General features: G+C 34.0%; 2 protein-coding genes across 2 annotated transcripts in view; both read left to right on the top strand.

The window, feature by feature from the left end:
• The first annotated feature begins 856 nt into the window (after positions 1 to 856).
• On the top strand, positions 857 to 17,057 carry LOC119771122 (serine/threonine-rich protein adg2-like). Its single transcript, XM_038266524.1, has 4 exons — positions 857 to 861; positions 8,899 to 9,493; positions 11,856 to 11,967; positions 16,894 to 17,057. Exons 1-4 carry the CDS (start codon positions 857 to 859, stop codon positions 17,055 to 17,057), a joined length of 876 nt encoding a protein of 291 aa, XP_038122452.1.
• Positions 17,018 to 18,677, top strand: part of LOC6053844 — a 35,904-nt gene continuing 34,244 nt past the window's right edge. The window contains exon 1 of the mRNA XM_038248546.1: positions 17,018 to 17,229. The gene's annotated coding sequence lies outside the window, so the exon portion shown is untranslated. The remainder of the gene's footprint in view (positions 17,230 to 18,677) is intronic.

An 18,677-nucleotide genomic window follows, 5' to 3' on the forward strand; every position in this document is an offset into this window, starting at 1 on the left:
CCCTGAAAATGGTGCAATCTAAAGTACAGACTACCTCGGTAGCTGGGCGTAGTCTAACTGGGGCAGGCGCTCGATAACTGGACTGTTATCCAGTTTAAAAGTAAACAGTCACCAAAAAACAATAACAGAGTAAAATGATTGAGGGGGCGTTCTCATGTTTTTATGATTTTTTTTATCTGCTACGAAAATTTACATTTTACAATAAAATTTACAATTTTCAATGAAAATTTATTTTTTCTTCCCAAAAACTGTCCTATAATCTTATTTGGGGATACCGTGAAGATTTTCCCTTATCCCCTTAAAAAAGCAGTTGAATGTATGTTCTGGTGGAGCTTGAGCTTGAGAAATCATCACGTACACATGACGAAATCCAGTCGGCAATTCGCTAAAATCAGCGTCTCAAAAAAAAAATTCGATTAAAATTTATTGAATTTTTCGTGTGCAATTTTGAATTGCTCTTGCTCACTCCTTAGCAGTAACAGCAAAATCTGGAGAAAATCAATATCGCCACGATGTCAGATTTGTCCATGAAACGAGTTGCAAAAAAAACAAAAAACATGAGCACGACGAAGTTTGCCGAGGTGGATAAATACGACGGGTGTTACAAGAAACAAGCTTTGCAACGAGTTTCATCATGTTTGTTTTCAAGAAGGCAACAACCGGCACATGCTGATTCATTTTGGTGCAGAAATTCGTTAAATTGAATTCAATACAGTGCATTTTGGAGTGATGATCAATTTTCTTCGAAAATGATCTACGGCTTCACCTTAAACTCGTTTTATCCTCATGGGCCGAATCTCAGAATGCAGAATCTTGAAACGCCGAAAATGTTATGGACAAATTTATTTTTGCTAGGATGAAGTAAACCAGAGGGAACAGCCATAACAATAATTTTGGCAAAAAAAAGATCCAAAATATAATCAAAACATTTAGAAATTTAATTATAAAACCGAAATAAAATTTATTCTAAAATTTAAACAAATTAAAAATAATCATAAAATTCATAAATCTAGAGATTTGAAAACTTAAATACAGTTCGCACTCGATGATACTTACCAAAGAGTCACTCAGAAAAATCGAAACACGAAATTTTATTATTTTCTTCTCAAAATTTCTCTAACCTAAAATGTTCCAAAGTTATCCGATTTTCTGTATGATGATGGTGACAAAAATGGCAGAATTTAAGTTTTTAAAAATTCAAGAATTTGATTTTTTGTTCTCTTGATTGTTGTTGATTTTCAATTTTTTGAATTTGCAAATTTTGACTTTTTAAATTTTTGATTTTTGAAATCATTAAATTTCTTAATTTTTGGAGTTTTGAGTTTTAGAGTTTTTAATTTTGTATTAAAAAATTTCGGATTTTTTAAATTTTTCAATCTGAGTTATATTTTTTTTGTATTAAAAAGCTATAAAAATCAAAAATGGTGTAGATTGTAGAACTTCTGAAACTTCGGATTTCGAACCTTTTTATTTTTTCCCTAAGAATGCCTCAATTTACAATAAAATCTTTCTACGGGTTAAACCCCATCTAAATGTGAAAAGTTAAACCTTTCGATACTATTTTAAAAGAGTGCTAATATTATCGAAATAGCGCTAGAACAGGGCTGCCCAACATACGACGGCCCCTGAAAACTGTTCAATTACTGGATTCTTCATGAAATTGAAAATGTTTATTGCATGATTTAATAATTTCCTTGGAATAAAATTTTTAATTTTCAAAACTAATTTCTAAGATATTTAATTTAAATAAAATATGCAAAAATATATGTTTTAGAATTTATGAAATTTTCGCATTTTTTTAGTGACCATTTGAAATCAAAAATCCTAATTAAAACTTTTTTTTTCAAGGATTTCGATTTCAAATTATAGCCATTTTTAGGTAACTTTTTTGAAAATAGTCGCAGTTTTTCATTTTTTTAAATTAGTGCGCATGTTTGCCCACTTATGAAAAAAAATATTTTTGAAGAGCTGAGAAAATTCTCTATAATTTGCATATTTGAACTTTGTTGATACGACCCTTAGTTGCTAAGATATTGCCATGCAAGTGTTTAAAAACATGAAAATTTATGTTTTCTAGTTCTCACCCAAACAACCCACCATTTTCTAACGTCGATATCTCAGCAACTGATGGTACGATTTACAATTTTATAATATGAAACATTCGTGAAATTTTCCGATCTTTTCGTAAAATAATAATATTTTTTTCAAAAATGGGCAAAAATGTGCACTAATATAAAAAAAACAAGAACTGCGACTATTTTCAAAAAAGTTACCTAAAATGGCTTAAACTTAAAACGGTACACTTTGTCCAAATTTCACTGAAGTACTTTTTGATTGCAAATTTGATTTTACATTGAAAAGTGAAGTTGAAAAAATTTTGCGACCAATATTTCGATTTTTTCGAAAAAATCAGTATTGATTCAAATATTCATAACTCGGTCAAAGATATTTTGCACAACCTGGAAATTTCTGAAAAGTTTGCATTTAATGTCCTCTAACTTTATTTTTTTCAAAAAAAATATCGTTCTTCCACATGAAATTGAAGAATGTTTGTTGTGTCTAGAGCATTCATATTTTTTTTAAATTATCAATTATGAATGAAATAGTTAAGCCCTAAATTAAATATACCGTAAAACGGGGTGACTTTGATAGCCGGGGTGACTTTGATAGGTTTGCGATTTTTCTGCAAAATGAAGAGTACAATTAAAAGGGTCTAGCTCATTTCCCCGAATGACATTTCCCCCGAAAATCATTACCCCTAATTGACCACATCCCCGAATACCACTTCCCCTAATCAGCCACATCCCCGAATATCATTTCCTCTAATCGGCTATATCCTCGAATGCCATTTCCCCTAATCGGCCATTTCCCCGAAGTGACACTTACGCCAATTGCCGTTTATTTAAATTAAATTTTTCCGAATTTTCATATGGGACCATCCATAAACCACGTGGACACTTTTTTGGGAATCTGTTACCCCCTCGTTGACAATTGCCTATACAAAAAAACTTTTTTGTATGGATCGTGGACAATCGCCGTGGTTTATGGATGGCCCCTATCCCCTAATAATCATTTTCGCTAAAGCCTTTTTCCATGACTAACCGTTATTATTTTTCTCAAATTTTTATGAACAACGGTAAGAAACACGATTAAAAACCATTTCTGATAACTTTTATTTTTTATTTTTATGCAAACAAAAAGTTATTGACAAGACAACATTTATTTCGATGGATCAACTAAGGTCCCCTTGGAAAGAGCTGTCAAGTAGGAGCATTTCTGCAAAGAAGGGCCGTGAAGTGACTTTTTAAAAACTGAATTAAAAATCCATTTTAAATCCTTTGCGGTCGTTCAAAGGGCGATAGAATAGATTTTTCGTTGGAATTGCGTACCAACCCGGAATTACGTCGTAGGAAAATCCGCCGGCATCCGAACCGGTACACGATTCACAAGTCAACCTATGTGGAACCGGAAAGGGCATAAAATTTCCGATCTTTTGATACCCAAACATCTAGGTTTTCTTTAAAACCTACGTTTTTAAATACCTGGGCAAAAAGTAAGCACAAAAATTACGAAATTCCATACATTTTTGGCAGGTTGCTCAAAAGAAACCATAACAACGTTTTTGCTTAGGTATTTAAAAACGTGGGTTTTATAGAAAACCTGGATGTATGGGTATCAAAAGATCGGAAATTTTATGCCCTTTCCGGTTCCACATAGGTTGACTTGTGAATTGTGGACCGGTTCAGATGCCGGCGGATTTTCCGACGACGTAATTCCGGGTTGGTACGAAATTCCACGAAAAATCTATTCTATCGATACAAATACCCTCAAAACGGTATTATACCCACTCCAACTTCTCAAAGGCCCTTCGCAAAGGGCTTCGCAACTTCTCAAAGGCCCCTACCATGCTGATCAATACCGGCGCCGGCCACGACCAGTGGTAGGGTCACGGGGAAGTGGATGGGAATGTTAGTCCGATACTTGAGTGATAGAGACCGCCCAATCGACTGCTTCTCCGACAAAGTATCACATGAGTTTTGAGGGGGTTAGTAGATGGGTATGAGGTCAGGATTCACGAGTGGCAGTGATGTGACCATGAGCATTTTGTTTATCGGTTGAAATTTTAAATCTTAGGCAGCCGGCTGCGGAAAGATAAATAATTGATTATTTAAAAGTTTGTTTTAATCGAACGCGTGCCAACCGAGCGGTAGTGCTATGGGCTGGACTTATCAGTATATTTTTACTGTTGGTACAATTAAGATAACGCGAGCAAATGTCAAAAATAGTAGATGAGTTAATACTAAAGCTGCCAGTTGGAATAAATTATTACGATCAACGAATATAAACGACAAGAAAACAGGACACCACGTAACCGATTGTAATGAAATTAAAACAATAACTTAAACGAACTTAACCGGCGGCGTGCCTTCCTATCAACGATGATAAAAGAAGGACTTATAAAATTAAAATATAAAAAGACTCCAAAAAATACGTTGCATAGTAACCGCGAAGTCCCGCTACTCACAATCGAATCCGAAAGATAGCTATCTAGAATTTTAAATATAGTATTAATTCGACCGCGATCCTCCAGAAATTCTTCGTCGGCGTGCCTTCCGATCAACGGTGATGTAAGAAGGGCTTTATTCATTAAAATGATTTTATATCATAAGCCTTAAAACATATTCGTCGGCGTGCCTTCCGATCATCGATGATATAGAAAGGACTTAATCCAGCAAATACGACTTGCTTGTCTCGAAAAAAAAAAAGAATTCGGATCGTTTCTATCGAAAACTATGTAAAGAGAACAAAAATAAACTCATTGGCCAACGAACGCGCGAACTAAAAATAAAGAAAAAAGAAGAAGAAGAAGACCAATCACCCCATGCACACAAACAGCGACACAAAAGAGATGAAAACAACACGAATCAGAAGAAATCCAATCACCCCATGTACACAAATAGCGACACAAAAGAGATGGAAAATAACACGAAAAAACAGGACTGCGCGTCCACACAGGCACCGCACTACTGATCTCAACAGAATAAAATCGGAAATGATGCAAAACTTCAAGGAATCATCCTAAAACATCATCCTGCATAGATACATGACATGCTGAAGACCTTCGGGCACCGGAACAGGTTCTATCCGGAAACGGTTCACTGAGCTGATGTCAATTGTTGCCCAACTGGAACCGGCTCCGCTGCCCCGTAGGACTTAACCATGTCAATTATTTTTGCTGGATGCCTTGTAGTTTTGCATCATTTCCGAAATTTTTCTGTTGAAAAGTTTTTATTATATTGGCCAAATACCCATATAGGAGGGCCGAGGTACCCCAACAGAATCCGGAATATCTCCGGTAAAAATGGACCACATTTGTCCCCCATCTGGCAGTTCAAAATATAGACAAATCTGGATCTTTTGCAACCGAAAGCATCCAAATTGGTCAATTCTATCAAAAGTTATGGGATTTCTAAGAAAAAAAAAAATAGGGGTCAAATGACTACCCGAGCGTTTGAGTGTTAAACCCGAAGCTCACTTTTTAGATTTCCGAAAACATATTTTTTTGCAAACCATTCAATTTCCCTGTAGGCCGCCTGAGAAAATATGGATAAGTACAATTTGTATCAGACTTGGTTTATGCCGATTTGCTAAGAGCTGAATTTTAGAAATTAGAACTAAAACAACGCGTTTGATTTTTATTTTGCCTGAAACTTGTTATTTGCCTTGATTTTCAGCAAACCATCTTGGACAGTGATGATGATGCTCAGCATCGCTTCAAGAAACTAATTTTGGAAACTGTGCCGAAATCACAAATTGCAAATCGAACGGAAATCGCTTAAGGCGAAGCAGTCAGAGCAAACATCGTGAGCGGAATCAATCTAGCAAATCAAACCGAAAAGAATGAAGAATAAAGTCAAGCAAAAATTACTTTTGCTTTCTTCTTTTTGAGTAAAATCTGGTGAAACTTATTTTTAAGATTTTTTTTTCTCCTAATTCTTGAACCGTCTACAGTTTATCAAATATAAGTCAGTAGATTATTACGAAAGGTGCCAACTCCGCTTTGATCGACTTCTCTGAGACCAGCAAAACTAACCAAAGCTGCTAAGCTTAAGCAGACGCAAGAGCGAACAAAAAAAAAACACCACACCGTAAGGTACTTTCACTGATCTCACCTTATTAGCGCGCGGGCGATTCGCGCTCGATCGATGGAGAAACGTTTTCCGATCGCCACACCGCTAGACGCTCACGTGTCCTCACCCTGTCCGTCCAACTCTGCGATCTGCATAAATCAAGCGCTCAATCAGCGCACGCACAACCAAACTGGTTCGAGCGCGATTTTTTTATGGCATCCGCCGTCGCCGCCATTATGGCAAACTGTCAGAATCAACGCACCGCAAAGCAGAAAGTGTGTGGCTTTCTGCGTAACGAGCTGGTTATTTATGGTCCTTTTAATAGTTCTAACACCAGGTATGAGTTTGCGTTACTAATTGCGATTATACAACGTTTGGACGCTGGCGATTTGCATATTTATGGCGCAAAACACAATCGCGCTGAGCCACGTTCGGGGCGAGCACCGTCGAGGTGCAGAAAATAAAATCCATAAACCGTTTGCATCGTCGTTTTCTATCGATTCGAATTGATCACCGCCAGCAACCCGACAAGGTATTGTTTGGCGACGACAACCCTGTTTGAATACGGAATGATCGCTGCCGCTTGACTTGACTTATTGGTTTGACGGTGGGGGCCTTCAAGCTTCAACGGGCCGAAATTTGAAGCCATGACGAGTTTTTGCATTTGTTCAAACGGATGAACCTGTGCCGAGAGAAGATTAATTTCATGGATAATTGATTTGGATTGGACAGAAAATCGATTTAGCAAAAGTTCAATGTCGCCAATTATTAGTTAGTTATTTTGGTCAGCCTGAGTCTTCCTAAGTATTCATTACTACTAGCTATTTCGATTTGATTAATTTAAGTCAGTGTATTTATTAGTTTTAAAAATGTATGAGTATTTCAATTTCTATAATTAATCTTCAAAAAAAAATTACCATCGATTTGTCATCATGAAATCAAAAATGTTTTCCATTTTTTTTTTTTTTTTTTTCATAATTTCAATACAGTCTAGACTCGATTATCCGTAGCCTCGATTGTCCGAAGTTTCGATTATCTGAAGTTCAATTATCCGAAGGTTTGTATGGGACTTCGGATAATCGAATCACGAAAAAAATTTATTTTTGTATTTTTTCATTTTCTTGTTTTTAACATAAAATTTGAGTTCTACGACCACATTTTAGTCAAATTTGAGTTGTTGATTGCCTATTAAAAAATAAAATGTATTTTTTTTTGTATGTATGGACTCACAATCCAGAGGTCGCCGGTTCGAATCCCGCGGCGGGCGCTCTAAAATTCTTTGTGTAAATATGGGTATTCGGCTCCGTCGCTCCGTGCCATACTTTCATACACTTAGGAGCCCAGGGCGGCGAGTCCTTGTAGATAAAAAGGAAGACACTAGTGGTTGGTGGCCGACAGCTATAAAGTCAACTTCGTTTTTTTTTTCAATATTTCATCACCGCCATCTTGGATTTAAACATTTCAAATCATTTTAGCGAAGTTTAGGAGTCATACCTAAGCTCGATAATCAAAAATTAGACAACGAAAAAAAATATTTCGTGACCTTGGCTAAAAGTTGGCATGGGAGGTCTGTGGAATTGCCCTATCCGAAATAGGGCGGTCAAAAAAAGGCTAAATCATCGCAATGTAAAAAAAATGGTGATAAGTTGGTCTGAAAATATGTTTCTTTGATTTTCAGAATGTTTTACGTAACATATTTAAAAATGGTGAATATTTTATTAACAGGATTAGTGGTAAGATCATTTAATATTTATATATCGGATTTCGGTACATCAATCCAATCTAATTGAAAATACCAGTACTAGTAAAAATACATTTTGTGATTTTTGTGATTTTTGTGATTTTTGATGATTTTTATGATTTTTGAGTTTTTCGAGTGTTTTGAGTTTTTCAAGTTTTTCGATTTTTTCGAGTTTTCGAGTTTATCGAGTTTTTTGAGTTTTTCAGGTTTTCGAGTTTTTCAAGTTTTTCGAGTTTTTCAAGTTTTGCAAGTTTTTCAAGTTTTTCAAGTTTTTCAAGTTTTTCAAGTTTTTCAAGTTTTCGAGTTTTTCGAGTTTTTCGAACTTTTGAGTTTTTTCGAGTTTTTCGAGTGTTTCGAGTTTCTCAGGTTTTTCGATTTTTTCGAGTTTTTCTAGTTTTTCAAGTTTTCGAGTTTTTCAAATTTTTCGAGTTTTTTGTAGTTTTTTGAGTTCTTCGAATTTTTCGAGTTTTTGATTTTTTTTTAAATTTTTCAATTTTTTCGATTTTTCCAAGTTTTTCGAGTTTTTCGAGTTTTTTGAGTTTTTTGAGGTCTTCGAATTTTTCGAGTTTTTGATTTTTTTTTTAATTTTTCAATTTTTTCGATTCGATTTGAGATTTTCGAGTTTTTTAAGTTTTTGAAGTTTTTCGAGTTTTTCAAGTTTTTTCAAGTTTTTCAAGTTTTTCAAGTTTTTTAAGTTTTTCAAGTTTTTCAAGTTTTTTAAGTTTTTCAAGTTTTCGAGTTTTTCGAGTTTTTCGAATTTTTCAAGTTTTGTCGAGTTTTTCGAGTTTTTCGAGTTTTTCGAGTTTTTGAAGTTTTTCGAGTTTTTCGAATTTTTCGAGTTTATGAGTTTTTTTAGTTTTTCGTGTTTTTTGAGTTTTTCGAGTTTTTCGAGTTTTTCGAATTTTTCGCGTTTTTCGAGTTTTTCGAGTTTTTCGAGCGTTTCGAGTTCTTCTAGGTTTTCGAATTTTTCGAGTTTTTCGAATTTTTTTAGCTTTTTGAGTATTAGAGTTTTTCGAGTTTTTCGAGTGTTTCGAGTTTTTCGAGTGTTTCGAGTTTTTCGAGTTTTTCGAGTTTTTCGAATTTTTCGAGTTTTTCGAGTTTTTCGAGTGTTTCGAGTTTTTCAAGTTTTTCGAATTTTTCGAGTTTTTCGAGTTTTTCGAATTTTTCGAGTTTTTTGAATTTTTCGAGTTTTTTGAGTTTTTCGAGTATTTCGAGTTTTTCGAGTTTTTCGAGTGTTTCGAGTTTTTCGAATTTTTCGAGTTTTTCGAATTTTTCGAGTTTTTCGAGTGTTTCGAGTTTTTCAAGTTTTTCAAGTTTTTCAAGTTTTTCAAGTTTTTCAAGTTTTCCGAGTTTTTCGAGTTTTTCGAATTTTTCGAGTTTTTCGAATTTTTCGAGTTTTTCGAGTTTTTCGAGTTTTTCGAGTGTTTCGAGTTTTTCGAGTTTTCTGAGTTTTTCGAATTTTACGAGTTTTTCAAATTTTTCGAGTTTTTCGAGTGTTTCAAGTTTTTCAAGTTTTTCAAGTTTTTCAAATTTTTGGAGTTTTTCGAGTTTTTCGAATTTTTCGAGTTTTTCGAGTTTTTCGAGTGTTTCGAGTGTTTCGAGTTTTTCGAGTTTTTCGAGTTTTTCGTATTTTTCGAGTTTTTTGAATTTTTCGAGTTTTTCGAGTTTTTCGAGTGTTTCGAGTTTTTCGAGTTTTTCGAGTTTTTCGAGTTTTTCGAATTTTTCGAGTGTTTCGAGTTTTCCGAGTTTTCGAGTTTTTCGAGTTTTTTGAATTTTTCGAGTTTTTCGAGTGTTTCGAGTTTTTCTAAGTTTTCGAATTTTTCGAGTTTTTCGAATTTTTCGAGTTTTTCGAGTGTTTCGGGTTTTTCGAGTTTTTCGAATTTTACGAGTTTTTCGAATTTTTCGAGTTTTTCGAGTGTTTCGAGTGTTTCGAGTTTTTCAAGTTTTTCAAGTTTTTCAAGTTTTTCGAGTTTTTCTAGGTTTTCGAATTTTTCGAGTTTTTCGAATTTTTCGAGTTTTTTTAGTTTTTCGAGTTTTTCAAGTTTTTCGAGTTTTTCGAATTTTTCGAGTTTATGAGTTTTTTTTAGTTTTTCGAGTTTTCCGAGTTTTTCGAGTTTTCCGTGTTTTTCGAGTTTTTCGAGTTTTTCGAGTTTTTTGAATTTTTCGAGTTTTTCGAGTGTTTCGAGTTTTTCTAGGTTTTCGAATTTTTCGAGTTTTTCGAATTTTTCGAGTTTTTCGAGTTTTTCGAGTGTTTCGAGTTTTTCGAGTTTTTCGAGTTTTTCGAGTTTTTCGAGTTTTTCGAATTTTCCGAGTTTTTCGAGTGTTTCGAGTTTTTCAAGTTTTTTAAGTTTTTCGAGTTTTTCGAGTTTTTCGAATTTTTCGAGTTTATGAGTTTTTTTAGTTTTTCGTGTTTTTCGAGTTTTCCGAGTTTTTCGAGTTTTTCGAGTTTTTCGAGTTTTTTGAATTTTTCGAGTTTTTCGAGTGTTTCGAGTTTTTCTAAGTTTTCGAATTTTTCGAGTTTTACGAGTTTTTCGTATTTTTCGAGTTTTTTTGAATTTTTCGAGTTTTTCGAGTTTTTCGAGTATTTCGAGTTTTTCGAGTTTTTCGAGTGTTTCGAGTTTTTCGAATTTTTCGAGTTTTTCGAATTTTTCGAGTTTTTCGAGTGTTTCGAGTTTTTCAAGTTTTTCAAGTTTTTCGAGTTTTTCGAGTTTTTTGAGTTTTTCGAGTTTTTCAAGTTGTTCGATTTTTTCGAGTTTTCGAGTTTTCCGAGTTTTTCGAGTTTTCCGAGTTTTTCTGTATGTAGACATGTGTATCGAATCAATGTCACTGGAATATCTCGTCACTGGCTGAGCCGATTTTGACCGTATTAGCCTCATTCGATGCGTCCCATAAGTCCCTATTAAAATTTATAAGATTTAGTAAAGCACATCAAAAGTTATGCTCAAAAAACTGCTGCATATAAATTTCACAATTTGCAAAAAAAGGGTAGTTTTTGCATGAAAAACTGCCATATTATATATATTTAGAAAGGTTCTGAAATGACCTTTTTTTTGGATTAGGAATTTACAAGATCTGACTTACCTATTTAAAATTACATGCAGTTTTAAAAATGGTCTGAATTTACATAACCTTAAATGGTCGGGTCTGATCACCATGAACAAGTCGTGTCGAGGGATGCCATTTTCCTCAAAAGCGATGTCTGTATAATCTTGACAAAAAGTCTGTAGGTAGTCTGTTTTTTACTCACCTCAAAGGTGGATTAAGTAACGTGTTTGTTTTTTGTTTTTGATTTTTTTTTTGCTTTTTTTAATTAAAAGTAAGGACGTGTTTGAAAGTAACCAAAAATTAATTTAATAGCTAAATTTCGAAAGTGCAACTTGGGTGTTTTTAAACTAATTATATTTTTCAAGTGATTTTTTATAAGTTTAAGGAAACTTTTATGGAGTGTTTACTAATTAATCAATTGAGCTTAATTAAATTAAATTTAAATAGGTCCTGAATTTAGTTTTCATATCTCATTTTTTACACGATTAACTTGATTTGTATGAGCACAGTGACACTTTGTACATGAACAAAAAGTTAAAACAATTTTAAATAATTTGGATCGAAGGCTTTCTTGGCAGAAAATACCTTGCTTGAAAGCTCGTTCCATTTAGACTATAGTTGATCCACCGCAAAATGATTGAAACCCATTTTTTTATTTCTTACACATTAATCAAAAGCTATAAAAATTTGAGATTTAATCATGCAAATTAAAAACAACGTTGCAAGTAAAAATTAATCTTGCCAAATGTTCTCGTCCCACACCCACAACAAATCAACCAACACCATAAATCAGCTGATCCACCTTCAAGCGATGGGGGGAGACCCCCAAAGATAAGATAAATCGGCGTGCGCCAACCAACAGAAAACAAAACTGGATCTGCAAACGAAAGTGAATCTTGTCTGCACAGCACCGTTTTTTCTACTTTTCTTGCGCGCAGAATCGACAACATTGTGCGAAACTCAGAAGGAAAAGTTCAAGCCAACAACAACAACATTACCGGTTGTTGCAGTTTTCAATCTGCCGAGTTAAGCAGCTGCACGATTATGGGGGTAAGTCGAGGGGAAGGGCGGAAAATGCGATTTTCTGCAACGACCTACATTTTGCGCCTGGTTTAAAGATTGCTGGCGGTTTTTTATTGGCCAGCCACACTATGCATCTCAAGACATGCTACTTTTGCGTGTACGTTCAGCTTAAACTTCGAAATTGGAGTAGTTTTTGAAAATGTTTTGAAATTTTTCGTTGATTCTTTATTTTTTGATAAAGCATCAATCTACATTTTTGTGGAATTATTTGATTCAAAATAAAATAAGCCAATTTTAAAACCTACTCCAAAAATGTACTGTTCGCATTCAGCTGAAAAAACGTAAGATAAGTCTGACCGTAATGATTGGAATGCGTATTATCTGTGCACTGTTGTACACATCTTATGGAGCAATATCAGCTTCCCCATATCGCACGAGTATCCAATATCGGTTTCCGCCAGGAACGAACTGAATTAGCTGTGCTTTCTGACAGAATTGATGCGAACTTTGCAAATTTCCCTCCATTAAACTGTAACGAAGTAAAAAGTATCACTTTTTAGCGCAATCATTTAGAGAGACCTCAACTGCCAACAAGACGTCAAGCGGCGAACCTCAGCAAGAAAAAAAACAATTTCCCAGCCTTTTAAATGCAAAAACAAAAAACAAACTACTCATCAATAATAACTTTGTCAAACATCATCAACCGCTGATTAATATCAACCTCACCATCGCGTCCCGCAAATCACTGGAAAAAACGCCGCGACCGAGCAATCAATCAAGGCTTGATGAGCCAAACCACAATGCAATGCGATGCAATGTGTTCATTTTCCCAAGGGGTGGCATTGTCCATGTTGAAGAGTGGGTGGTTTCGAGGTGAGTCAGAGGAGTCAGAGAGAACGAGAGGAGCTGGTTGATAAAAGTAAACATGGACGACGACAACTGCCGTCGCGATGCTACGAGACTGTTCCAAAACAAATAAAGAGAAGAGAAAAGTGGATGGGACAGGGTGACGACATATTTTTGTTAATTTTTTTATTATGTTTTTTTACTATATTTTTTCTTTATTAGTTTTTTGGTCATAAAAATTATTATTTTCAAAATATCCAGAAAAAAAATCAGGACAGAAAAATTTATAATTGATGCCAAAACATGATTATTTTATAGAAAAACGTAGACGTAGACAAAAACTTGAAAAAAAAAATTAATTTTTATAAAGAGAAGATTAAATATCCAAATATCAACAAATTCATCAAAAATTGTAAGAATTATATTCTTATGTCAACAGCAACGAAAAGATGGCCGTATCCACCGATTCTACTGGGGTAATTCTCTACCAACTCACACGAAATCGGGAAAAGTTGCCCCGACCCCTCTTCGATTTGCGTGAAACTTTGTCCTAAGGGGTAACTTTTGTCCCTGATCTCGAATCCGAGGTCCGTTTTTTGATATCTCGTGACGGAGGGGCGGTACGACCCCTTCCATTTTTGAACATGCGAAAAAAGAGGTGTTTTTCAATAATTTGCAGTCTGAAACGGTGATGAGATAGAAATTTTGTGTCAAAGGGACTTTTATGTAAAATTAGACGCCCGATTTGATGGCGTACTCAGAATTCCGAAAAAAGGTATTTTTCATTGAAAAAAACACTAAAAAAGTTTTGAAAATTCTCCCATTTTCCGTTACTCGACTGTAAAATTTTTTGGAACATGTCATTTTATGGTAAATTTAATGTACTTTTCGAATCTACATTGACCAAGAAGGGTCATTTTTTCATACTTTGCAGGGTTATTTTTTGGAGTGTAACAATGTTCTACAAAGTTGTGGAGCAGACAATTACAAAAAATTTGATATATATACATAAGGGGTTTGCTTGTAAACATCACGAGTTATCGCGATTTTACGAAAAAAAAGTTTTGAAAAAGTTACTTTTTGCGTTTCTCTTTGTTTCGTCGTCCGTGTCTGTCGCGGGTGACCATGAACGGCCATGATCGATGACGACCAACTTTTTCAAAACTTTTTTAAAAAATAACCCTGCAAAGTTAGAAAAAACACTAAATTTTTAAATGAAAAATTGTGTTCTAAATGAAAAAATGACCCTTCTGGGTCAATGTAGATTCGAAAAGTACATTAAATTTCCCATAAAATGACATGTTCCAAATTTTTTTACAGTCGAGTAACGGAAAATGGGAGAATTTTTAAAACTTTTTTAGTGTTTTTTTCGATGAAAAATACGTTTTTTCAGAATTTTGAGACACCATCAAATCGGGCGTCTAATTTTACATAAAAGTCCCTTTGACACCAAATTTCTATCTCATCACCGTTTCAGGCTGCAAATTATTGAAAAACACCTCTTTTTTCGCATTTTCAAAAATTGAAGGGGTCGTACCGCCCCTCCGTCATGAGATATCATAAAACGCACCTCGGATTCGTGATCAGGGACAAAAGTTACCCCTTAGGACAAAGTTTCACGCAAATCGAAGAGGGGTCGGGGCAACTGCTGTGTGAGTTGGCGGAGAATTACCCACTGATCAATGCTATAAACACTATTTTTGAAGTTAAATTGAGCTCTTAACATTGAGCGTTGATCACTTTTAGTCTAAAAATTGGTCCTCTCGTAATCTGACTTCTAAATAACACATATTAACGAATATCTGAACCAAGATGACCAAGGTTTTACTCTTCTTAAATACCCTCAATATATTATTGCTCTAAATCCAATGATTCTCAAATTAAAAAAATGATACAATAATTGACGATGGTTTCCATATCATGATAAGGCCGATGCAAATATTTAAAAAGGTCAAGGGGGCAAAAAATAAAAAAAATATAAAAACTTAAATAACAAGCCATAATCTTCACATTTAAATGAAAAAAGTGTTTTAAAATGCATTTTACACTAGTTCAGTTGTTTTGCAATTATTAGTTTTCAAAAAGTCTAAGATCTGACAAAAACAAAAATTGTATCGAAAAAAAAGATTTTGCATCGAAAATTTTCAAAAAATCTTAAGATTTTTTAATAAACCCAAACATGCTAAAAATGATTTTAAACGCAGGAGAATGTATTTTTATTTGATTTCGGCTGGTTGCCCTTGAATTTTCATTGAAATTTTGAAGTTTATTGTAAAAATATTTTTTTTGCCCCCTGATTTTTCGGGCCAATTTTGAAGGGGGGTGACAAAAACTTTTAAAAATATTTGTACCAGCCTAAGGAAAAAGCAAATGGTCACCAAAGTGAGTCACGATGTGTAGAGTGTTATTCTAACTTGTAGAAGATCTGTTTTTTTTTTCAAGATATTGCCAGGCATGCAAATGTATATCTTCGAACAAAACATCAGATCAATTTCACAAATTTTCACAAAAATACGTATTTTTCCTGTACTTCGAAAATGCATTTTTTTTCTCTAAAGAAACCAAAAATATATTGTTATTGCAATATCAAATGATCAGGTTTTTTTTCATACGTTTTGGATGTAATAACGACATTTTTAGAAAATACTCAAAATTTTCACAAAACTACGTATTTCCCAATAAAATACTCAAAATTTTTATTTTTACAAAATGGGTATTAAACAATCGGGATTTTTTCATACATTTGGAATGTAATAACAACATTTTTAGAAAATACTCTAATTAACTACGTCTTTTTGAAAAAAAAAACTCAAAATTTCAATTTTTACAATATGGGTATCAAACGATCGGGATTTTTTCATACATTTTTCATAGCAACATTTTTAGAAAATACTCTAATTTTTCGCAAAACTACGTATTTTCGAATAAAATACTCAAAATTTCCGTTTTTACAATGTGGGTATCGAACGATCGGGATTTTTTCATACATTTCGAATGTAATAACAGTATTTTTTGAAAATACTTAAAATTTTAACAAAACTACGTATTTCCGAAAGAATACTTAAAATTTCCGTTTTTACAATGTTGGTATCAAACGATCGGGATTTTTTCATTTCGAAAGTAATAACACATTTTTTTGAAAATACTCCAAATTTTCACAAAACTACGTATTTTCTAAAAAAATACTCAAAATTTCCGATTTTACGATGTGAGTGTCGAACGATCGGAATTTTTACAAAACTACGTATTTTCGGAAAAAAAAACTAAACATTTCCGTTTTTACAATGTGGGTATCAAACGATCAGGATTTTTTCATACATTTCGAAAGTTATAAAAAAATGAAAATACTCAAAATTTTCACAAAATTACGTATTTTTGAAAAAAATTGATTCGATTATTTGATATCCATATTGTAAAAACTGAAATATTGAAAAGTTTCACAAAAATACGTAAAATGTGAAAATTTAGAGTATTTTCAAAAAAATATTGTTATCACATTCGAAATGTATGAAAAAATCCCGATCGTTTGATACCCACATTGTAAAAACGGAAATTTTGAGTATTTTATTCGAAAATACGTAGTTTTGTGAAAAATTAGAGTATTTTCTAAAAATGTTGTTATTACATTCCAAATGTATGAAAAAATCCCGATCGTTTTTAGTATTTTAGTATTTTTGTATTTTAGTATTTTAGTATTTTAGTATTTTAGTATTTTAGTATTTTAGTATTTTAGTATTTTAGTATTTTAGTATTTTAGTATTTTAGTATTTTAGTATTTTAGTATTTTAGTATTTTAGTATTTTAGTATTTTAGTATTTTAGTATTTTAGTATTTTAGTATTTTAGTATTTTAGTATTTTAGTATTTTAGTATTTTAGTATTTTAGTATTTTAGTATTTTAGTATTTTAGTATTTTAGTATTTTAGTATTTTAGTATTTTAGTATTTTAGTATTTTAGTATTTTAGTATTTTAGTATTTTAGTATTTTTGTATTTTAGTATTTTAGTATTTTAGTATTTTAGTATTTTAGTATTTTAGTATTTTAGTATTTTTTGTAAATTTGTATTGTAGTTTCGATAAATAAGCTCCCATTCGTCACCCTGTCCAGTTCACAAACAATCCAGCACACCACAGATCGATCCCCCACACATGACGTCGTCGTCGTCGCAGACGTCGTCGCCGCAAAGAAACCCGAAGCCCGAGCCTCCGTCGGTCACATCGGACGTCGCGTCGCAACCACGCTTTCAGTCGGTTCGGAGCTTTCGCGCGTAAAGCATCGCGTTTACGGGTACAAACTTTCGCGGAGGTGTACTTTTATAAAAATTGTGTGTGATTTAGTATAACGAATTAAAACAAGCCGGTACGCTCAGGATAAGTCGTCGTGCCACGGAAATTTCGTTTTATGGGAAAATTCGGGAGTGCTGCACTCCAAAGTGATTGTGAGGTGATTATTTGCTCAAAGTTTGATTATACGTTTCTACTATAGTAGTGGCAGTTATTATTTTTAAATATTGATCACTATTGATTGATTGAAAAAGAAGAGGGTGGAAAGCCCAACAGTGAAATTACAACCTTCGTAACCAGCACTCTTAGTGTAGGGACGACTTCCTCGTCGTGTTCCAACAGAAAAAAAAGAAAAACACAGAAACCGTGAATGTTCAAATTTATAATTAATCAGCTTTTCGTGACCATGTGTATCGAACAAAAATCGACATTTCCTCGCACAACGGAAATCGGCTCCGCGGCGAAAAAGATAGCGGAAATCGCCGGAAATTCGGACTCATCTTTGGCCGTTAATGAACTTTAGATCACGGGCAGCAGGAGGGTGGTGGATCGGTTGAAAAAAATGAAAACAAAACTTTCACAAAAACCAGTTCCTCACCTGAGGAGCTTCGAGTCAGTCGTTTGTCAGGGGTGAACCAAATGCGATTACCCCGACCGTGAGTGAATGGCGCGGGCCACACGCGCAAAATTTGCATATTCGCGAATGGCGGCGTGGAAAAAAAAACATTAGTGATTCAACTGAAGAAACAACCACGCAGCCAGCCACAGCGCGAGAAGACGCGGTTTTACGCAAATGTCAACTGCGGGAAGACGGAGGGGTTTGTGTGTGAAGATGATTTGTGAGCGGGAATTACTGTGTGAAGAGTGACTGGATTTGCTGTTATCGTTCGGATGATAAGAGGAGAAATTTGTTTTGACTCTAGAATTTTAGCAAAAACTTTGAAAACATCAACTTACACACTTATAGTTGGCAAAATTCCAGTAGGTTTGTCAGATTAAGGATTCGGTCCTTTTTCCGTTTCATTTACCGATTATCACTTTTTTGAACATTGACTTATTTCGTATAAGATGAGCTGTTTATTTCCTAAATTTAGTTAAGAGGCAGTATTTGTAGATTCTGCTCGGTTTGTTCTAGAGGTCGTATCGAGGTGCTCCGATTTTGATGAAACTTTCAGGGTTTGTTAGTCTATACATGAGATGAACTCATGCCAAATATGAGCCCTCTACGACAAAGTGGGGTAAAACGGGCATTGAAGTTTGAGGTCCAAAAAATATGAAAAATCTTAAAATTGCTCGCATTTTCGTAAAACTTCATCAATTCCAACTCTCTTAGATGCATTCGAATGGTCTTTTGAAGCCCTTCAAAACGTGCTATAGACATCCAGGATTGGTTTGACTTTTTCTCATAGCTTTTGCAAATAACTGTTAAAAATGGATTTTTTTTAAACCTTAATATCTTTTTGCAACAGCCTCCAACACCCATACTCCCATAGGTCAAAAGTTAGGGAATTTCATGGACTATAAGCCTACGGTATTAACTTTTTGGCCAATCGCAGTTTTTCTCATAGTTTTACGATTTTTCTAGAACAAACATTTTACAGCGTTTGT

This window comes from Culex quinquefasciatus, chromosome 1, assembly GCF_015732765.1.
Source record: "Culex quinquefasciatus strain JHB chromosome 1, VPISU_Cqui_1.0_pri_paternal, whole genome shotgun sequence".
Taxonomy (NCBI): Eukaryota; Metazoa; Arthropoda; class Insecta; order Diptera; family Culicidae; genus Culex; species Culex quinquefasciatus.